Genomic DNA, 18,113 nt, shown 5'->3' with positions numbered 1-18,113 from the left:
ACCATTGATAGAATCAATAATCCAATCACGGTTTCACGTTATAAAACCTGATGAACTAAAATCCTTGGTTCGCTCCATGGGACATGGTTGCAGGGCTGTAATTGCAGCAAAAGCTTCCCACATCAAGTACTAACAGAAACGGTGATGAAATAACCTTTTTCACAACTTTCTGTGTATAACTCCTTTTATCTGGCTATAACTTTTTATAGAATAAGGATAATTCAAAACCGTTTGTTGCATTCTATTCTGCCTTACACCGTCTTTCTGATCATGCATAATTTTATTGTATTATTCTAAAAAAACAACAACACCAGCTTTATGAGTCATCAACCATCAGTAATACAACTTTCCACGATTTCAGCCACTAGCACATACTAAAAGCTGGCCTTTCGTTCCAGCAACAACTGTCGGGTTTCGCACATAGAGGAGGGCCCTAGTTTTGCTTTCCCCCTGAGCTGCTTGGTTTCCATGTGCAGGCGATTCACATCAGTTGTGTGAGATCCCTCCTCTCAGCTCTAAAGTGGTGCAGCCCAGGTGTAGATTCGGCCCCTCCATTAAAGTGAGGACTAAAATAGATGTCCGTTCTCGCCCCCCCCCGGCTGAAATTATCTGTCAGTCTGACCAACACAAGCCTAAGCAAACTTACCACTTACTTGAGTCCTTAGTGTGTCTGCTTGGGAGACAAGTGATGACACCTCTTTATCTTTCTTACTCAGCTTGTCCTGGAGATCTGCAGGAGGATAAGAGGGAGCCGGGTCACCTGTTACGTTTGCAAGCTTATATTATTAGGGGCTTCATTTATTCATTTGTTTAAGGGATTAACACCCCAATTTTCACTATATGTCTCAATGTAGCTTACAGGCAGGGCCAGATTTAGACTAATGAGGCCCTAAAGGTAATGGGGCCCTTTTATATGTCCAGCTCTCCTTTGTCAACAACCAATTGTCGATGTTTTTTGTGTTGAATATATGCTCTATGGTCATCTATGGACCTAATAGGGATCTAAAGCCATTTGCACATGTTGCCATGCAACTAGTCCATGCAGAAAGTAGGCACCCTATATATAGAAATGAGCAAACCAGTGATATTTTAGGGAGCAGGCTAGCAGACAGGGCCCATTACTTACAGCATAGGAGCCTACACAACACATAAGACTGTTGCTGTATGTAGGTTTTATTTAATTTGTTTTTTATCTTATATTTTGGAAATGTACATCCAGGTGTTTTTTTTCCTTTAAATTTTTTTGGGGGCCCCAAGAGAGTGGGGCCCTAAGCTATAACTTGTTTATCTTATACGTAAATCCGGCGCTGCTTACAGGGAGGTGGGGAATAGCACAATTGGCAAAACTGAAAACATAGGCTCAAACATCAGAAGCAAGAAACATTAGAGTGACATTCATAGCCTCCTGAAATTAAGCCAGTTTCTAGCCTGGCCTCTGAAACTTAACACAGCCTGTCTGATTTCTAGAGAGAGTTACCTTCCATGGTCTGCTTCATCTTGATCTTCTCTTCTGAAATGTCGTTGGTTTCAATCATCTGTAACAAACGGTAAAAACACGCAAGCGTAAAATTTTCGGGTGCACCTTGGCTCATGCAAATCAAATGGAGAATGTGCACAACTGGCCATTGTACACATTCCCCAGACGTCAGAAGGACTGCGCACATATTAGGGAAAGGAACAGGGGACTGTGTACACAGCCTGGTCAGAAGCACCTAGGACAGGCGCTGCCTTGCACAGTCAGGCCACTGGTCCATCTAGCTCAGTGTAGCCTACACTGGCTGGCAGGAGCTCTCCAAAGTTTCAAACAGGACTCCTCCCCGGAGCTGCCCTTGGGGACTAAACCTGAAACCAAGTGCTCTGTCACTGAATTTCTGACCACCTATGTAAAAAGTAAGACTCTAGTCCTCATGGTTCTGAACAGGAAGTGCTGGGGACTGAGCATAGGGCTTTCTGACATGAAACTAGGGCTCTTTCCGAAAGGTGGATCGGGGCTCTGATAAAGGCAGGACCTGAAAACAGCCATTGTTGACCCAAGAGGCAGAGCCACCTTCAGAACAGCCTGCCAGTCAGCCGCCAAGCTATGGCTCTTCCTTACGCAGGTCTGTATTGCGCTATGCCATTTTCATTTGTTTGTTTGCTTCCTTGTCTCCCCAGACGCTGTCGCCGGCTTCCGTTCTGCCCCTGGACCCAGCACAAACTCCTTGTCTTTATTAGAGTTCCCACCTTACTTTCTCAATCTGCCTCTGCTCCTCCAAACCTAGCATTCTTTTAGAAGTGGAAGCATACGACAATAAACATCGCTTTCTATCTTGCATTAGGTTTCGTTTTATCTCGAAAAATAAAATCTTGTTTTACGGTTTATTGTTGTTTATATTTTGAACTGGATATATACGGGGGCACCAAAATCTTTTAAGTGCTTAGGGTCTCTAAAGGTTTTAATCCGGCCCTGCAAAGACAGGATGCGTAGCACGCAAAGCTCTGTCCTACAACAGAAGGGAATGTTTGGAAATGTCTGCCACCTGAGGCTGTTGCCTCACTTTGTCTAACACTAGGGACGGCCCTGGTTTTGGAAAAAACATTACTGCCCGCTTCAAATCCTCAGTCGTGTGCTAGCATCTTTGTAAATGCATCCGGGAGTTTTAAAGACAATTAAAAAGTGGGGGGTGGGTGAGGGGGTGGAGGAAGGTGCTGGAAATCAGCTAGGCCAGTCAACGTACGTTGGTGTGCTGAGAAGGATGAAGCGCTTCTGTGGACTGCAGCTTGTTCTCCAGCACAAGGACTTTCTCCTGCAGCCGCTGGATCTCCTGCTTGTTCTGGACTTCCGTCTTCTGCAGCGTCTCATAGTCCAGCATCTTCTTCTCGGCCAGAGCGATCTGCTCTTTCAGGAAAGCGATGGCCTGCGCCTGATCCTCATAGTCGCCGTGAAGCTTCTCCAGCTCATGTGCTCGGAGATCCGCGTCTCGGCACTTGTCCTTCAGGTCCTGCAGCTCCAACAGGTGCTGATTGGTCTTGGCCTCCAACTGCTGCTTCCAGTTCCTGTCGCTCTCCTCCACCTCGTCCTTGGCTTCCTGCACCTTCAGCTTCAGGCCTTCCTTCTCCTTGATGTGGACGGCCGTCTCGATGTCGTGCTTAGCCTTCAAGTTCTCCAGCTCCAGCTGGTGCTCCATCTTGATGCTCTCCACCACAGCCTTCAGCTCCCCTATCTCCTTGTGCTGACTGTCGGGGCCCGTGTTCAAGGTGGCCTTGAGGTCCTCCAGCGACTTCTGATGATCGGATGCCAGCGTGTCCAGCTTGGACTTCCAGTTGTCCATGAGGCCCATGTTCTCGTTGGTGGCCTGCTGGACCTTCTGCTTGAGGTCCACGATTTCCTGCGAGTACTTTTCGTTCAGGGCCTTCAGCTTCTCGATCTCCTGCTGGTGCTTCTTCAGCGTCCTTTCGTACTTCTCCTTCAGCTGGCTGCTCTCTTTCTGGTGCTCCTTGTTAGCGGAAAGCAGCTGGTCGCGGAGGCGCAGGGCCTCCGTCTGCAAGCCGAGGCTGTGGTCCGGAGAATCCGGAGGAAGGGTGTCCTTCAAGCACTGCCTGAGTTCCTCCACCTCGCCTCGCGTTAAGGCCAGCTCCTCCTCCAACTGGAGGATCCGTGACTTCTCGGCCACCGTAGTCAGCTGGAAGAGTGGACGATAAAATAAACGCACATACGCAAAGTCAGCCCTTGCCTTTTCATACTTGCCCATTTCTTTTGGGGTCTTTTCACACCGTGTATCATAACGGTAATAATAATAATAATAATAATAATAATAATAATAATAACAATAATAATAATAATAATAGACAGCCCAATACATTTTTAGGCGCAGGAATCTGTGGCCCTCCAGATGTTGCCGAGCATCAGTCCCAGCCAGCATGGTCAGTGCGGAGGATGATGAGTGTTGTAGTATGGCAACATCTGAGGAACATAGGCTCTCCCCGCTATTCCTGTTTTAACTGGATGTCTGGTTGCGCCAGGCGAAAGAGGCTAACGCAAACTTCATTTAAAAAGTTGGGAATTTGGTGGCAAAACTGAGCTGGCTGCTGTATGAAAAGACTCTCAGCAGAGGGAAGGCAAATGTCTAAGTACATTGCTAATGCAAACAGAACCTTCCTTTTGAGGTATGATTTGGTTTTTCTTCTTTTTTGCACCAGGGTAAGCATTCACACATCTCTCTCTCTCTCTCTCTCTAAGAACCATGTCATTTTACAATAGCAGTAATATTTCTAGGTAAAGGATCCTTGCCACTGGCATTACACCGAAGACGCAAATTTAGGGATGGCTGTCAATAGCCTGGAAGAAGGAAAATGGGCTGGCTGGCACCCGGAACAGGAGAGCTTGGCATGGCATCATTTTGTCCCGGGTCCCATGTGGCCTATTACCAGCTGTGAAATCCCCCATCACTGTGGCTGGCAGGGTGTGCATGTGTACATATGGAGGCAAGCCATATATTGCAAAAAACAACAACAAACCACCCCAAAACAATGGGTCCCTAGGAGTGGATTAGGCTGGCTTATTTTTCCTTGCTTATTTTTAATTTTCTCCATTAGAATGAATTTAAATTTAACAAGAATTATATACTGGCTGGCTGTTAAAAAAAAAAAGCAACAGCAACCCTAAGCAGATTACAACAATACAGTAGAACCTTGGTTGTCAAACGTAATCTGTTCCGGAAGACCGTTCGACTTCTGAAACATTCGACAACCGAGGCGCAATGGGCGGTCGAAATCCACTGAAAACATGGAGAAACGCGTCTCGGAAGCCATTCAACTTCCAAGGTGCGTTTGAAAATGGAAGCATTCACTTCCGAGTTGTCGGCATTCAAAAGCGGAAACATTTGACTTCCGAAGTGTTCGACAACCGAGGTTCCACTGTAATTTAAAAGAAAAAATTGCAGTTATTAATAAAAAGTGGTATAAAAAAATATTCCAAAGACGGTGTCTGCACAATGACAGCCTTACAGACAGACAAAACACAGAGGACTTTTTAAAAAGATTCCTTCCACACCTGTAGTCGGAAGTGCTCAGTTTTCCCACCCGGGTGCGACAGGCTCCTGAAAGCTCACACACGCACTCTCTCTCGCGCGCGCGCACACACACACCTTGCCCCATCAATCAACCTCAGTCTTTCCCACCTGTCAAATGGGAACAGCGGTGACCCATTGCACAGCCATCAATGAAAACATCAGCATTCTGCCCCACCCCAACTTTGGTCCCTTGCTTCCTGGGGCCAAAGGAACCCCTTAACAACGAAACATGATCCAGGTAACATCGGAGTTGCTTCTGCTCATTGCTAAGTTAACTTTGTCCCCTCTATTGCCACATGGCTTACCCTGGTGTAAAAAGGGTGAAGTGCCCTTTTTTAAAAGAAAGAAAGAAAGAAACCAAGTCATGCCAAGTCGGTTAGAAGGAGCCATTAGCTGAGTTCGAGAAAAGAAGGAGTCAGGAAGGGTGCTTGATGCGAAGCGCATTGCTGACCATGGTTAATGTTGAATGATGGGCTGGGAAGCAGCTGGCTAGCTTAATGCGGGGTACGGTAAGCAGCAGCATGTTTGGCTTGCGAGTCATGGTGAAAAGAAATGGAAGGAAGGCGCTTTCAGAGGCAGGAAATCTCAAGGAACAGATCTCAAACCAACCCCACCAGATCCACGCATGGCTGCAAACACAGAATTGCAGAGTCGCTTAGAAGTCACCTATTCCGCCCCCTCTTCCCTTCTCGTCCCTTTTCCTTTTGTGTTGTAACAGGCAAGAGACTGCCTTGTCCTAGGTAAGCTGCTCTAGGGGCCTTTTCAACAGAAGGGTGGGCTGCAGGTGCTTAAAATGAATAAATAAAAGCGCACAGGAAAGAAGCTAACTTGGAAAGACCTCCACGCAGAAATTGAGAGTCACACAAGTTCCAAACAGCTCAGCAAGCCAGAGGATGGGGCAGAGAGGAAGCCTCAGAGAGGAGGACAGAACTGGACCCAGGCGGACAGAGAACCAGAGACGCACGGCCTTCTTCAAGCACCCAGTGATACCCTGACACCCAACACCACGTCCATTTTAACAGTTAATGCACCCAGTTTAATTTGCATTCCTGGATTCTGGTCCCACCACTACAGGAATTTGGTTTCAATGCAGAATTCCTGGGGCCCTGAAGAGCTCTGCGATGATGAAAGGACGAATACAAGTGGCCATTTATCAAGGAGCATGGACAATTAGTTGACATTCCAGCACGGCAGGGGGTTAAACTAGATGCATAGCTGTCAACTTACAGATTTGAAAATAAGGGACCAGCAGCCTTGAAAATAAGGGATCTGCAGCCAAAACAAGGGATTTTCCAGGCACAGGTATGTTCAACTTCTGAGCCCCTCCGAGCCAAAGGCAGAAAACCCAGACAGCAGCCAAACAAAGCCTCAAGCGGTGGTTCCCACAGCGCAGCAACCCGGCAAGGAATGCAGCAAGGAAAACCACCGTCACCTCTCTGCTGGGAAGCGCTGAGCAAAGGCGAGTCCCCAGGCAACGCGGCCAATTTGATCAGCACAAGGCATGCAAGCTCCACCCCTCAGTTGTTCTTAGACTCCTTATTGGGTGAGCAATGCAGCCAAGCAACCCAGTTGGAGCCTCCCTGCTCCCTGGTCGGCAGGGAGGGAGAGGAGCTGCTTCCTTTGAAACCCAAGAAATTTAAGGGACATCATCAATAAGGGACAGCAGCGGGACACAGCGCTGGGATAAGGGACTTTCCCGCCAAATAAGGGACAGTTGACAGCTATGACTAGATGACCCTCGAGGGTCCCTTCCAACTCTACAATTCTATGATTCCATTCAGAACTGCTTGGGAAGCTGGTGGCCAAGGAATTCCAAGTCTCGTTCCCAACCCTCTTTTTGGGTCGGTGAGGATATATGGCGAATCGTTTTTAAAACCCTTCTCCTCACTCCCCAGGTGGCATGAGAACAGGTGGCAGCCTGTCAAGGAGGGTACAGACACACACACACTGCCAGATAAATGGCCCTCTGTATTCGGCCAGCGATTATCGATTGGTTAAATCGGATGGCAAATGACGGTTTGCTCCAGTCCCAGTGGTTATCATGTTGCATGAGAAGCTGAAGGACAGAAAACCAAAAGGAAGGGTTTGCCTTTTACAGGAGAAGGCAAAACTGCAAAATGCAACCCTTTGCAGGGCGTTAGAGAGAGCGGGTGGGGAAGGGGGCGAAGAGGAAGAGCGGAAATTGCAAATATAATGTAATAAATGAAATAATGAAAGCTGAAGACCAAAACAACAGAAACGAAAACAAAAGTGGTTCTTTTTTTTGGGGGGGGGAGGTTAAGGATTTGTTGGTATCAAAACAGATGCAAGCAATCTGATCCACAGGCATTGGGTTGCGTGGAGCAGGGCAGGATGAGACCGTTTTGCGGGGTGGGGAGCATTAGGGACAGATTACCCTAGAGTCCTCCAATCCTTTGAGAAGCTTTTCAGCCTGTGTCTTCTCAAACAGGAGGTTCTGCTCGAGCTCCCGTATTCGGGCATGCTCCAGCTGGGTCTGGGTCTGGTCGGGAGGAGAAAATAAAAGAAAGAACACAGAAGGAAAAGGGGGGGGGGATAGAACAAAACAAAAAAATTGGGAGAGGGAGAAAGAGAGTAGAAAACAGAGGAATAAATAAAGAGAACGGACAAGAGGAGAAGTGCAATGTCGTTATCTTCTCCAGAAAACAGGGCAAAGGAAGGCAGTTCACAAACAGGAGAATAAAGAGAGCGTAAGATCCATAAAGGCAGGGAAGCCCACTCAAGCAAGAGGCAGCAAGGGGCAGTAACTGCCACGCAATTGAGAGACAGCTTTTCCGAGTCAACCCTCTGAACTGTGGCAGCACATATGTGCAGGCACCCCCCAAAAGTTATCAATGTAAACGTAAAGACACCCATCTCCTGGTCTGAGATGAGACAACCTATCACTGCAAACTGCTGCCCTAGACAACCGCCCGTCTATTCTGTATATTTATCTCCAGGTGCTCTTTCCTGAAGGTACCAAGCACAGAGGACCAGCTCTGTTCGCCCTGAATTGCTGGCAGCCCCAAGTAATAATAATAATAATAATAATAATAATAATAATAATAATTTATTATTTATAGCCCGCCCATCTAGCTGGGTTTCCCCAGCCACTCTGGGTGGCTTCCAACAGAACATTAAAATACAATAACCTCTTAAACATTAAAAGCTTCCCTAAACAGGGCTGCCTTCAGATGTCTTCTAAAAGTCTGGTAGTTGTTTTTCTCTTTGACATCTGGTGGGAGGGCGTTCCACAGGGCCGGTGCCACTACCGAGAAGGCCCTCTGCCTGGTTCCCTGTAACTTGGCTTCTCGCAGAAGGCCCTCGGGGCTGGACCTCAGTGTCTGGGCAAAACGACGGGAGTGGAGACGCTCCTTCAGGTCCCACTGCACATGCAAATAATTGCTTGCGATGAGAGTGTTTCGTCCCAAACCAGCCTCGTCCCAGACCCCTCAAGACTGTCTCCACCCAAGAGTAGTAGAGACAAGCCTGCCACTGCAGGGTTCCATTTGACCCAAGCCCTCTCTGTCCCCTTGCAGCGATTCTCCCTCAGAGCTTCACGCACAGACGTAGTCAGCGTTTCGGAGAACCTGCCATTCTCGGCCTCGTGCTCCTCCTTCTATGGACCAAAGTGCCCTGGGTGAATCGCGTTCACTTCACCTTTTAATCCGAGTTTTGCTTTGGGAATGCTGCACAGTTCAAAAGCAGTTTCACCCTTCTTTAATACACTTAGGAAGTGGAAAGCATACGAACACCAAGCCAAAGTAGCGTTTTCCAAATAGGATACACAAAGATATTTTAAATTCATAAATAAATGCATTCTGCTTTCCTCATTTCGAATTACCTCCACCCAAAAGTAGTTAGATTTTAATTAAGAATCCTTACTGTATGTCAGCATGTTTAATGCGGTTGACATTAAGCCTTTCTTTCCGCAGGTGATATCCAAAGTTTGTCAAACTCAGAGTAGTCCTATTGAAATCAATGTACTTAAGCTGCTTAATTCCAGTCTATTTCGAGAGTGACTTAAGTTTGATATCACCCTAACAGCGCAGAAACGCTCCTCCTCCTCCTTCCCCCACTCAAAGGGACAATACAGTTTTACTCCTAACCAGGATGCAGAGCAAGACTTGTTTAAATAGCAGGCAAAACTGGAACAAAATTGGGAGAGGAGCAGGGCAGTGAGGGGGAACCCACCACAATCCAGAACTTAGAGACACTCATGATATGCTCTGCATTCAATGTGCTTTTTCACCTCCCCTCCAGTGAAATAAATGCACTGAGTCCCCCTCACCAGAGAATAAAAGCTCCATAGAGATCAAAACTAAACAAAACTCGCCCCATGATTGACCCAAAGCACAAGCGAGGAATGTCAGCTCTGTGGCACGTCGTCCGAAAACGGTCCTTTGTGAAAGCCGTTCGGAAAACACATGTCCCAGCCCTGCACTTCGTCAGGCAGCAGCTAATCAATATAGCTCTGTTTATTATTGAAACAAGGCTGGGCCAGAAAGGCTGACAACTCAGCTCATGCATTTTAAAAAGTGTGGGGCCGCCACAGATTACCTCCAAGTCTCCCTTCGTAATGGATTCTTCCTCAACGCGGAACTGCAAATCCTCCACCTTCCTGAGGCGGAAAAAAAGAAGTCAGGGAGGGGAAAGCATTAGCATGAAGGTTGTATTTTTGGGGTGTGATTAAAAAATCCTCTGAATCTCTCTTGCGCTGATTAAGTAAAGCATCGTTACCAAATTTCTGAACTGCTTCCCGCAAGACCTCTCAATGAGATTTGCAATATAATGACATACATAAAGCAGATAGAGACATAAAAACAATTGCATAAAATAACACTGAATAACCTATGAATATAAAAACAGTTTAAAACAACAGCATCACATACATCAAATCAGTTCAGATCTAGGACACATGCCGCCTGGGTTTTAGAAGGCCGGTTGATAGAGGAGCCGAAAGAACAACAGAGAAAAGGGGCCTGTTTGATATGCAGTGGGGAACTGGGGTTCCAAAGGACAGGTGCCAATCATGCTTGCAGGACTGAGTTTCTTTTGCCAGACAAATAAGGGAAAACCAGCATTTCCACCCTCCGGTTTCTGTCAGGTTTCTCTCAGCATCCCTCATTGCTAGCCGGAAGTGCCATCGCTGGGGCTGTCAACACCAAATCCCTCTGTGTGTGTGAGAAAGGAGGGGGGCTGTGTGTTTCACTGCCCCCTGCTCTAGTATGGATACCTTTTCTCCTCTTCCAGCTGGTTGAGCAACTCCACTTTCTCCTTCTGCGACCTGTCCAGCATGGTTCGCGCTCTCTGCAAATTGCCTTCTGCTTCGGAGACGTACTAAGGAAAGGAAAAGAAAGCTTCCAAAACATGCAACACACACACAGGCAAGATAGAGACTGCATGTGCACACACGCACACAGATATCACCGTTATACTTTTAAATATGGAAAGCGTATTGCTGGTGGTCAACAAAAGAGGTTTAAAGACTGTCTCAAGGCAAAGCTTAAAAAAATGTAGTATAAACACCGACAAGTGGGAAACACTGGCCTGTAAGCGCTCCAATTGGAGAACAGCCTTGACCAAAGGTGTCATGGGCTTTGAAGATACTCAAACTCAGGACACAAGGTTGAAGAGGTTGAAGAGGAACATTTTTGCCTGGCACCTAAAGGTGTATAATGAAGGCAGCAGACAAATCTCCCTGGGGAGAGTATTCCACAAACGGGGAGCCACTGCAGAAAAGGCCCTGTTCTTGTGTTGCCACCCTCTGGACCTCTTATGGAGGAGGCACATGAAGAAGGGTCTCAGAAGATGATCCCAGGGTCTAGGCAGGTTCATATGGGTCCTTGAGGTATTTGTTTTAATTATTAAATTTGATTCCTGGAATCTCAAGGTAGGGCAGAAAGAGATAAATCAATGGTCTGATTCGGTATAAGTTCTCTTCCTTATACCACACAGATCAACAAAAAGCACTTCATTCCCTGCTTCTGATTTTCTCATCCCTCTCTGCCAGCTCAGAGGTGGCCCAGGCAAGTCCCTTACCTGCTCGTGTTGTGCTTTCAAGATGCTGATCTCCTTCTCCACCTCGCAGATGCGGCTAGTTGCCTTGGCAACCTCAGCTCGCTCCAGGTCTCGCTCCGCCAGCAGCTGCTCGATGTGTTGCTGCTTCTCCTTCAGGGCCTCCTGCAGGGCTGTCGTGCCGGAGATCTTTCGGGCGTAGCGAGAAGAAGTTTCTGTCAGCTGCAAGAGGAGCAGGAGGAGGAGGAAGGTTGGAAAAGCTCAGATGAGAAACACAACAGGTCCATTATTCGGTCCGTCAGCTTCGTGACAAACCCAACATCCAAACACAGGCCCCATTCACACCGTAGATTAAAGCACTACGATTCCTCTTTTAACATGGCTTCCCTCCCTCTGCCCCCCAAATCTAGTTCGTGGCTAAAGGTAAAGGTAAAGGGACCCCTGACCATTAAGTCCAGTCGTGGCCGACTCTAGGGCTGCGGCGCTCATCTCGCTTTATTGGCCGAGGGAGCCGGCGTAAAACTTCTGGGTCATGTGGCCAGCATGACTAAGCCGCTTCTGGCAAACCAGAGCAGCGCACGGAAACGCCGTTTACCTTCCTGCCAGAGTGGTACCTATTTATCTACTTGCACTTTGGCGTGCTTTCAAACTGCTAGGTTGGCAGGAGCACGGACCGAGCAACGGGAGCTCACCCCATGACGGGGATTTGAACCGCCGACCTTCTGATCGGCAAGCCCTAGGCTTTGTGGTTTAACACCCCTATTCCCTTCATGGAGAATACGAGAACCTGCAAAAAGCCTATTTGCCAGCAGAGAAAGTGGAACAAGTCTGCATTGCAATAGTAATATTTAGCACCAAGTTGTTGCATTTAGACCACATCCACAGGGCAGCTTTGAAGCATCATTTGACAGTCATGGCTCCCCCCAAAGAATCCTGGGAACTGCAGTTTGTTGCTCGGTGCTGAGAGTTGTTAGGAGGTCCCTGTTCCCCTCACAGAGCTATAATTTCCAGAGGGACGAGGGATTGATTGTTGAACCGCTCCAGGGAAAATAAATAGATCTTTGTCTGACATTGACAAGACTGTGGGCCACAGGCAAGCTTCACAAGTAAGTATATTACCCCCCCCCCCCCGCTCTGAAGCAGCCCTCCCCAAGCCCTTCAGAGGACGCTGGACTCTGATTTAGTTAGTGTGAAGTAGTGGTTAAAGTGTTGCGCTAGGACCCAGGAGACCAGGGTTCAAATCCCCACACAGCCATGAAGCTCACTGGGTGACCTCAGGCCAGGTACCTACCTCACAGGGCTGTTGTGGGGATTAACTGAGGACAGGGAGAAGAACCATGAATGTCACCTTGAGCTCCTGAGAGGGAAAAGGTGGGGTATAAATGGACTCCCTCTCTCCTTTTTAATGGACAAGCTCTCCTTTTTAAGCAGAGGTTGGATGGCTATCTGTCATGGATGCTTTGATATCCCTACATTGCGGGGGGTTGGACTAGATGACACTTGGAGAACCTTTCCAACTCTATTAATCTATGAAATGCAAAAAGGCAGCAACCATTTTGCACGGGGGTTCTGTGAGAAGAGCATGCATAAGCCCACCCCACCCTCGTTCTGCCATCTTCCGTCTAAAGAAGAAGAAGAAGAGTTTGGATTTGATATCCCGCCTTTCACTCCCTTTAAGGAGTCTCAAAGCGGCTGACATTCTCCTTTCCCTTCCTCCCCCACAACAAACACTCTATGAGGTGAGTGAGGCTGAGAGACTTCAGAGAAGTGTGACTGGCCCAAGGTCACCCAGCAGCTGCATGTGGAGGAGCGGAGATGCGAACCCGGTTCAGTTAGATGTGCGCAAAATGGCCGCCGCCTGTAAATAAATCCATCTCTTTTCCTTAAAAGAGGGGGGGGGGGGTGTCTCCTAACAACTCTCAGCACCGTTAACAAACTACACTTCCCAGCATTCCTTGGAGGAGGAAGCCATGACTGTTTACAGTGGGATCACAGTGCTTTAAAGTTATGGTGCGGGGATGTGGCCCAAGCCTTCATTCCCGAACGGAAGCTGCTCCTTACCAGCCCGCTCCGGCTGGGTCTTCCCCCGACGGAGGAGGCCACCGAACTGACGGAGCTGATGGAGGAGCTGCTGGGGCTGTGGGTCAAGGCCGAGACGCCCATGGCCATTCGCTTGCTCTTCTTGGCTTTGGCTGGGCTGGTGGATGGGAAGCCGATGCGGATGACCTTGTGGATGGGAGCAAAGAGGCCGAACTTGGGCGGGCACTGGAAATACCTGGAGTTGAAAAGACAGGCAGGGGTTACGTTCCTGCTCCATGCTTCCAGATCCCCTACTTGGGATCCCAAAACACAGTTGGTGCTTTGGTCATTTTTGTCCTGATAGGATTTCCCAGCTGTATAAATGGATCTTTAACATGAGCACCTATCTTGTATTGCCCTCACTGTTTAATAACAACAACAAAAACAAAACAACAACAACAACAACATTAATAATAATAATGTCATTTATTATATTTGTATATCGCCTTTCATCCGTAGATCCTAGGGCATCTTCATCATCATTTACTATTATCATTAATTAAATTTGTATACCACCCGTCATCCATAGATGCCATGGTGGCTCACAACATAAAATTACAGTATAAAAAGCAAAACATCCTATAATAAAAATGAGAAGAAAAACAAACCAAGAATCCCCCTTCCCTCAACACATTTAAAAGGGCATCAGATGTCAATCAGCCCAAAGGCCTGGATGAAGAGGAATGCTTTCACATGGTGCCTAAAATATGAAGGCACCAGGCGAACTTCTCTGTGGAGAGCATTCCACAAACAGGGAGCCACAACAGAGAAGGCCTCTTCTTGTGTTGCCACCCTCTCGTGGAAGAGGCGCACGAAGAAGGGCCTCAAAGGTTACCTGTTTTTGTGTTTTCAATTATCTGTTGCGCACGTTGCCTTGAGATAGTTGTTCAGAAGGCAATTAATAAATTGATGGTGATGGTGATGGAGATAATAATCATAATAGACTTTCAACAATAGCTAGGAAAAATGAGAAGTCTACAACCTCAAAAAGGACACAATACCCAAGGAAAGGGGGAATGGGAGAGGAAGAGGGGGAAACCTTGCTCAGGTGCCAGTTCTTAAAACTCTCCTCATAATACATAGCCTTGTTTATACAGATCCCGGCTGCCTAGGAAAACAAGCCCACCCAAGAAAAATGACATACACACACCACAAAAAAATAATCAGATGTGGCAGCAGAGCAGATGACAACGTCTGGGCCAAGAGGGCAGGGCTATTCCTTTTCTCAGGCAGCTCAGCTGACTAAATAAGCTGTTAGTGATGTATCACTGAAAAGGCAAGTGAAGATCTCTACAGGCACGCCAAACATCTCACCCAGATGTGAGCAGCTGTTCCAGAGCGCCGCCTCAAAATTTGCACAAAAGCAGCTGGCAGCTGCCCCATATTCTCTGCCTGTGGGAAGCAGAGCTGGGGAATTGCAGAGCTGAGGGCTGAATGGGTGTTCCAAATCCTTTGCAAGCAGCTGTTTATGGTTGCTATTTCCAAGCAACTTTGGATGCCTCTCGGCTAAAGCATCTCCTTCGGCTGGTTGCCAGGGAGACGGATCCTCAGAGGTGTCAGAAGATCAGGAAACCTCCAGGCATCTCAGTTTGCCCTGGGCCTCTCCCCATAAGTGTCCAGTCTGAGAGTGGCTTGATACACCTGATTCTCGACTGAGGTGGTCCAGACTACACCACTTCATAAAACCTTTGGCACATAGAAACCTAGACCATCAGGGTAGGTCAGAAGTGCGCAGGATGTTTTTAATTTACTTCTCTTTCCCCGTGGTTGTAATATATGTATGTGGGGTTTATTGTCCGTTTGGTTGTAAGTCACTTTTTAGGTTGCCCTGGGCGATTTAAGTGACTAACAAATTCAGCAAATAATACCGTAATTTATATGTGAGAAGGATTTCTAAAATGTGTATCTTTTAGTTTGCAGAAACATTCCGGGCTTATCCTCACTTACCTTTCTTCTGCTGTTTCCAGGAACAATTTGCACTTAAAAGCTCTGTGTCCAAGCAAAAACCGTATTTTTCTATGTATAAGACACCCCCATCAAGACCATCAAGAAGGCTGATCGCGGAAGAATTGATGCTTTTGAATTATGGTGCTGGAGGAGACTCTTGAGAGTCCCATGGACTGCAAGAAGATCAAGCGTATCCATTCTTAAGGAAATTAGCTCTGAGTGCTCACTGGAAGGACAGATGGTGAAGCTGAGGCTCCAATACTTTGGCCACCTCATGAGAAGAGAAGACTCCCTGGAAAAGACCCTGATGTTGGGAAAGATGGAGGGCACAAGGAGAAGGGGACGACAGAGGACAAGATGGTTGGACGGTGTTCTCGAAGCTACAAACATGAGCCTGACCAGACTGCGGGAGGCAGTGGAAGACAGGAGTGCCTGGCGTGCTCAGGTCCATGGGGTCACGAAGAGTCGGACACGACTAAACAACAACAACAAGACACCCCCATGTATAAGACGACACCTATTTTTTTAGCACAAAATGAATAAATAAACATTTTCAACATTCCGTGTAAAAAATGACCCCCAATTTTAAACTTTAAAAATTTGGGGGGAAATATAGTCTTATACATGGAAAAATACAGCACTTTTTTGCTCTGAAGCTTTCCCTGCGAAAACCCAGAGCGAACGGCTCTGGGAAACCTGGATTGACCCTGGCTCTGATTGGGCACTAAGGAGCGGGTTTTCACAGGAAAGCTCCGGGGCAAAAGAACAACCCCGCACACACGGACACTGCTCACCCAGGTTGAGGCGGCCCCCTACCTTGTTCCGGCAACAGCTCCATCGTTCTTCCCCAAAGGTTCGTCCAGCTCCACTCCACACCACTCCCCTTTGGCAAAATCCGTCTCCCCCACATATCGCACGACACCAGTTTTTGTTCCGCCAACCTGAAAAATCATGGGGGCGGGGGGGGGGCGGGGAAGAGGAACCAAACAAAACATTTTACAAATTTTTTTTAAAGACATAAACATACAGAAAGGAAAAAAAAGATTAAGACAGAATCAAAGGTAACTTGGGGTCAGAATAAGAAGCTTGACACAACTCCAAAGCAATTTTGAGGTGCTTCACTGATTTTGACACTAATTTGCTTGGTTTTCAAATTGCAAAAAAACAAACAAAAACAAACCAACTCTGGCAGAATATTAGCCCTGGCCACTGTTACCAGAGAACGAGAGGGAAACAGAATTTTGCAGTTTATGGTATCTAATTTCACTTTTGCATTTGCTCACATCAACATAATATTCTAACAGATTGGTCAAGATAATCACATCTAAAGAATTAATTAAAAATAGACTGTTAATAGGCCAAAGGGGAAAAAATAAGGTTAGATTGTGTTAAGATAAATTATAGGACAAAAACAGAGAAAGAGGGAAAGGATTTGCTGAAATAGCTAACTGAACTAGAATACAAAAAAGGGAGGTGTGAGGAGGTCGTCGAAACAAGTAAATGAAAGACAAGATATGGAAATATTGGATGTGTTTTTAATTGCTTCTGTTTTTGTTTTTGTTTTGTTAAGATAAGCAGTGTTTTTTTTAGTTTTTTATGTATTGTATTGTTTTGCTTTGTTTAATCCTTTTTCTTCTTTTTGTAATTATTAAACTCTCAATAAATATTACTTTTTTTAAAAAAAGAAGATAATCACATCTAACAAAGTGTGTCATTTTCCTCTCCGTTGATTTTCGACTTTACGATATATAGGCACCACCCAAAAAGATCATGAGACAATGATACCTGAACCACATTGGGAGATGAAAGTGTTTTATCTGAGCTTTTAAAAAAAGGTTATGAGATCTAAGGAATCGAGCATCCATCCCAATTTGCTCACATAAAGCTTATGAGGATATTAGACAAGCGCTAGGTACACCTCAGCAGCTTGAAATGCAGTAAGGTTGTTTCTCACACCACCCCAGACGCATTTCAAGATGCATTTTCACACTGCTGTACAAGATGGGGTGGGGATTTCTTCACCTGGTGAGCATTACTGACTTCTTCCCCCGTCTGCAATTCTCGCCTCCAAATCCCATCTGGGCATGTGCAACTGTTGTCTCAACTGTCCACACCTCAGCTTAACTACAAGGGATGCGGGTGGCGCTGTGGGTTAAACCACAGAGCCTAGGACTTGCCGATCAGAAGGTCGGTGGTTCAAATCCCCATGACGGGGTGAGCGCCCGTTGCTCGGTCCCTGCTCCTGCCAACCTAGCAGTTTGAAAGCACGTCAAAGTGCAAGTAGATAAATAGGTACCGCTCAGGCGGGACGGTAAACGGCGTTTCCGTGCGCTGCTCTGGTTTGCCAGAAGCGGCTTAGTCATTCTGGCCACATGACCCGGAAGCTGTACGCCGGCTCCCTTGGCCAATAAAGCGAGATGAGCGCCGCAACCCCAGAGTCGGTCACAACTGGACCTAATGGTCAGGGATCCCTTTACCTTTACAGCTTAACCGCAGCTTCTGTTTTTAATCAGATGGAAGCTGGATCGAAGGAAAACGCACCACAGAGGGGCATTTCTCCAGAAACTACAGAATGAATTTGGATCGTGGCTAACATCATGTACGCTTGGCTTCAAACACCGGTGGAGGGAATGCGCTGGAGTAAAAAGTGACGTGTGCACAGCTGGTGTCTTTATGAAACGTTCATTTTGATTGCTTGTGAGCACGTTATACGTCTTCCCATTAATCGTTCGTTCATTCTACATTTTTCAGTGCTTTTCTCCATCACTTTCCTAACTGCAAAAGTCATGCAGAATATTGGGAACTGGAGTTTGTTAAAGGGATTGGGAACTGCAGTGCTGTGAGGTCAGTGCCCTTAACAAACTCCAGTCCCCAGGATTCTCTGGGGCAAGTCGTGACTATTAAAGCGGTACAAGCACTTTGAATGTATGGTGTGGATTTGACCTCAGGCATCAGATTCCGGGGGGCAGTGGGTTCCCCACAGGGCTACACTATCAGTCCTGGCCTCTCTAAAGTAGGCTG

At 46.9% G+C, this 18,113-nt stretch overlaps 1 protein-coding gene across 5 annotated transcripts in view; it reads right to left on the bottom strand.

The window, feature by feature from the left end:
• The window catches only part of CLIP2 (CAP-Gly domain containing linker protein 2), a 74,893-nt gene that overhangs the window by 9,577 nt on the left and 47,203 nt on the right, over positions 1 to 18,113 (bottom strand). For 2 of the 5 annotated variants that reach the window (XM_083479548.1, XM_083479549.1), the window contains exons 4-12: positions 15,909 to 16,033; positions 13,128 to 13,341; positions 11,091 to 11,288; positions 10,285 to 10,388; positions 9,609 to 9,669; positions 7,447 to 7,551; positions 2,718 to 3,662; positions 1,478 to 1,535; positions 647 to 730 (exon numbers count right to left, since the gene is read on the bottom strand). In XM_083479548.1, the coding sequence (XP_083335674.1) occupies positions 647 to 730; positions 1,478 to 1,535; positions 2,718 to 3,662; positions 7,447 to 7,551; positions 9,609 to 9,669; positions 10,285 to 10,388; positions 11,091 to 11,288; positions 13,128 to 13,341; positions 15,909 to 16,033 (1,894 nt within the window). The remainder of the gene's footprint in view (positions 1 to 646; positions 731 to 1,477; positions 1,536 to 2,717; positions 3,663 to 7,446; positions 7,552 to 9,608; positions 9,670 to 10,284; positions 10,389 to 11,090; positions 11,289 to 13,127; positions 13,342 to 15,908; positions 16,034 to 18,113) is intronic. The other 3 variants (XM_083479550.1, XM_083479551.1, XR_014520033.1) reach the window with 2 other exon arrangements.

This window comes from Podarcis liolepis (genome assembly GCF_965112155.1).
Source record: "Podarcis liolepis genome assembly, chromosome: 16".
NCBI classification, from domain to species: Eukaryota; Metazoa; Chordata; class Lepidosauria; order Squamata; family Lacertidae; genus Podarcis; species Podarcis liolepis.
The sequence above is the reverse complement of the archived record's forward strand: the minus strand, read 5'-3'. Positions and strand labels throughout refer to the sequence as shown.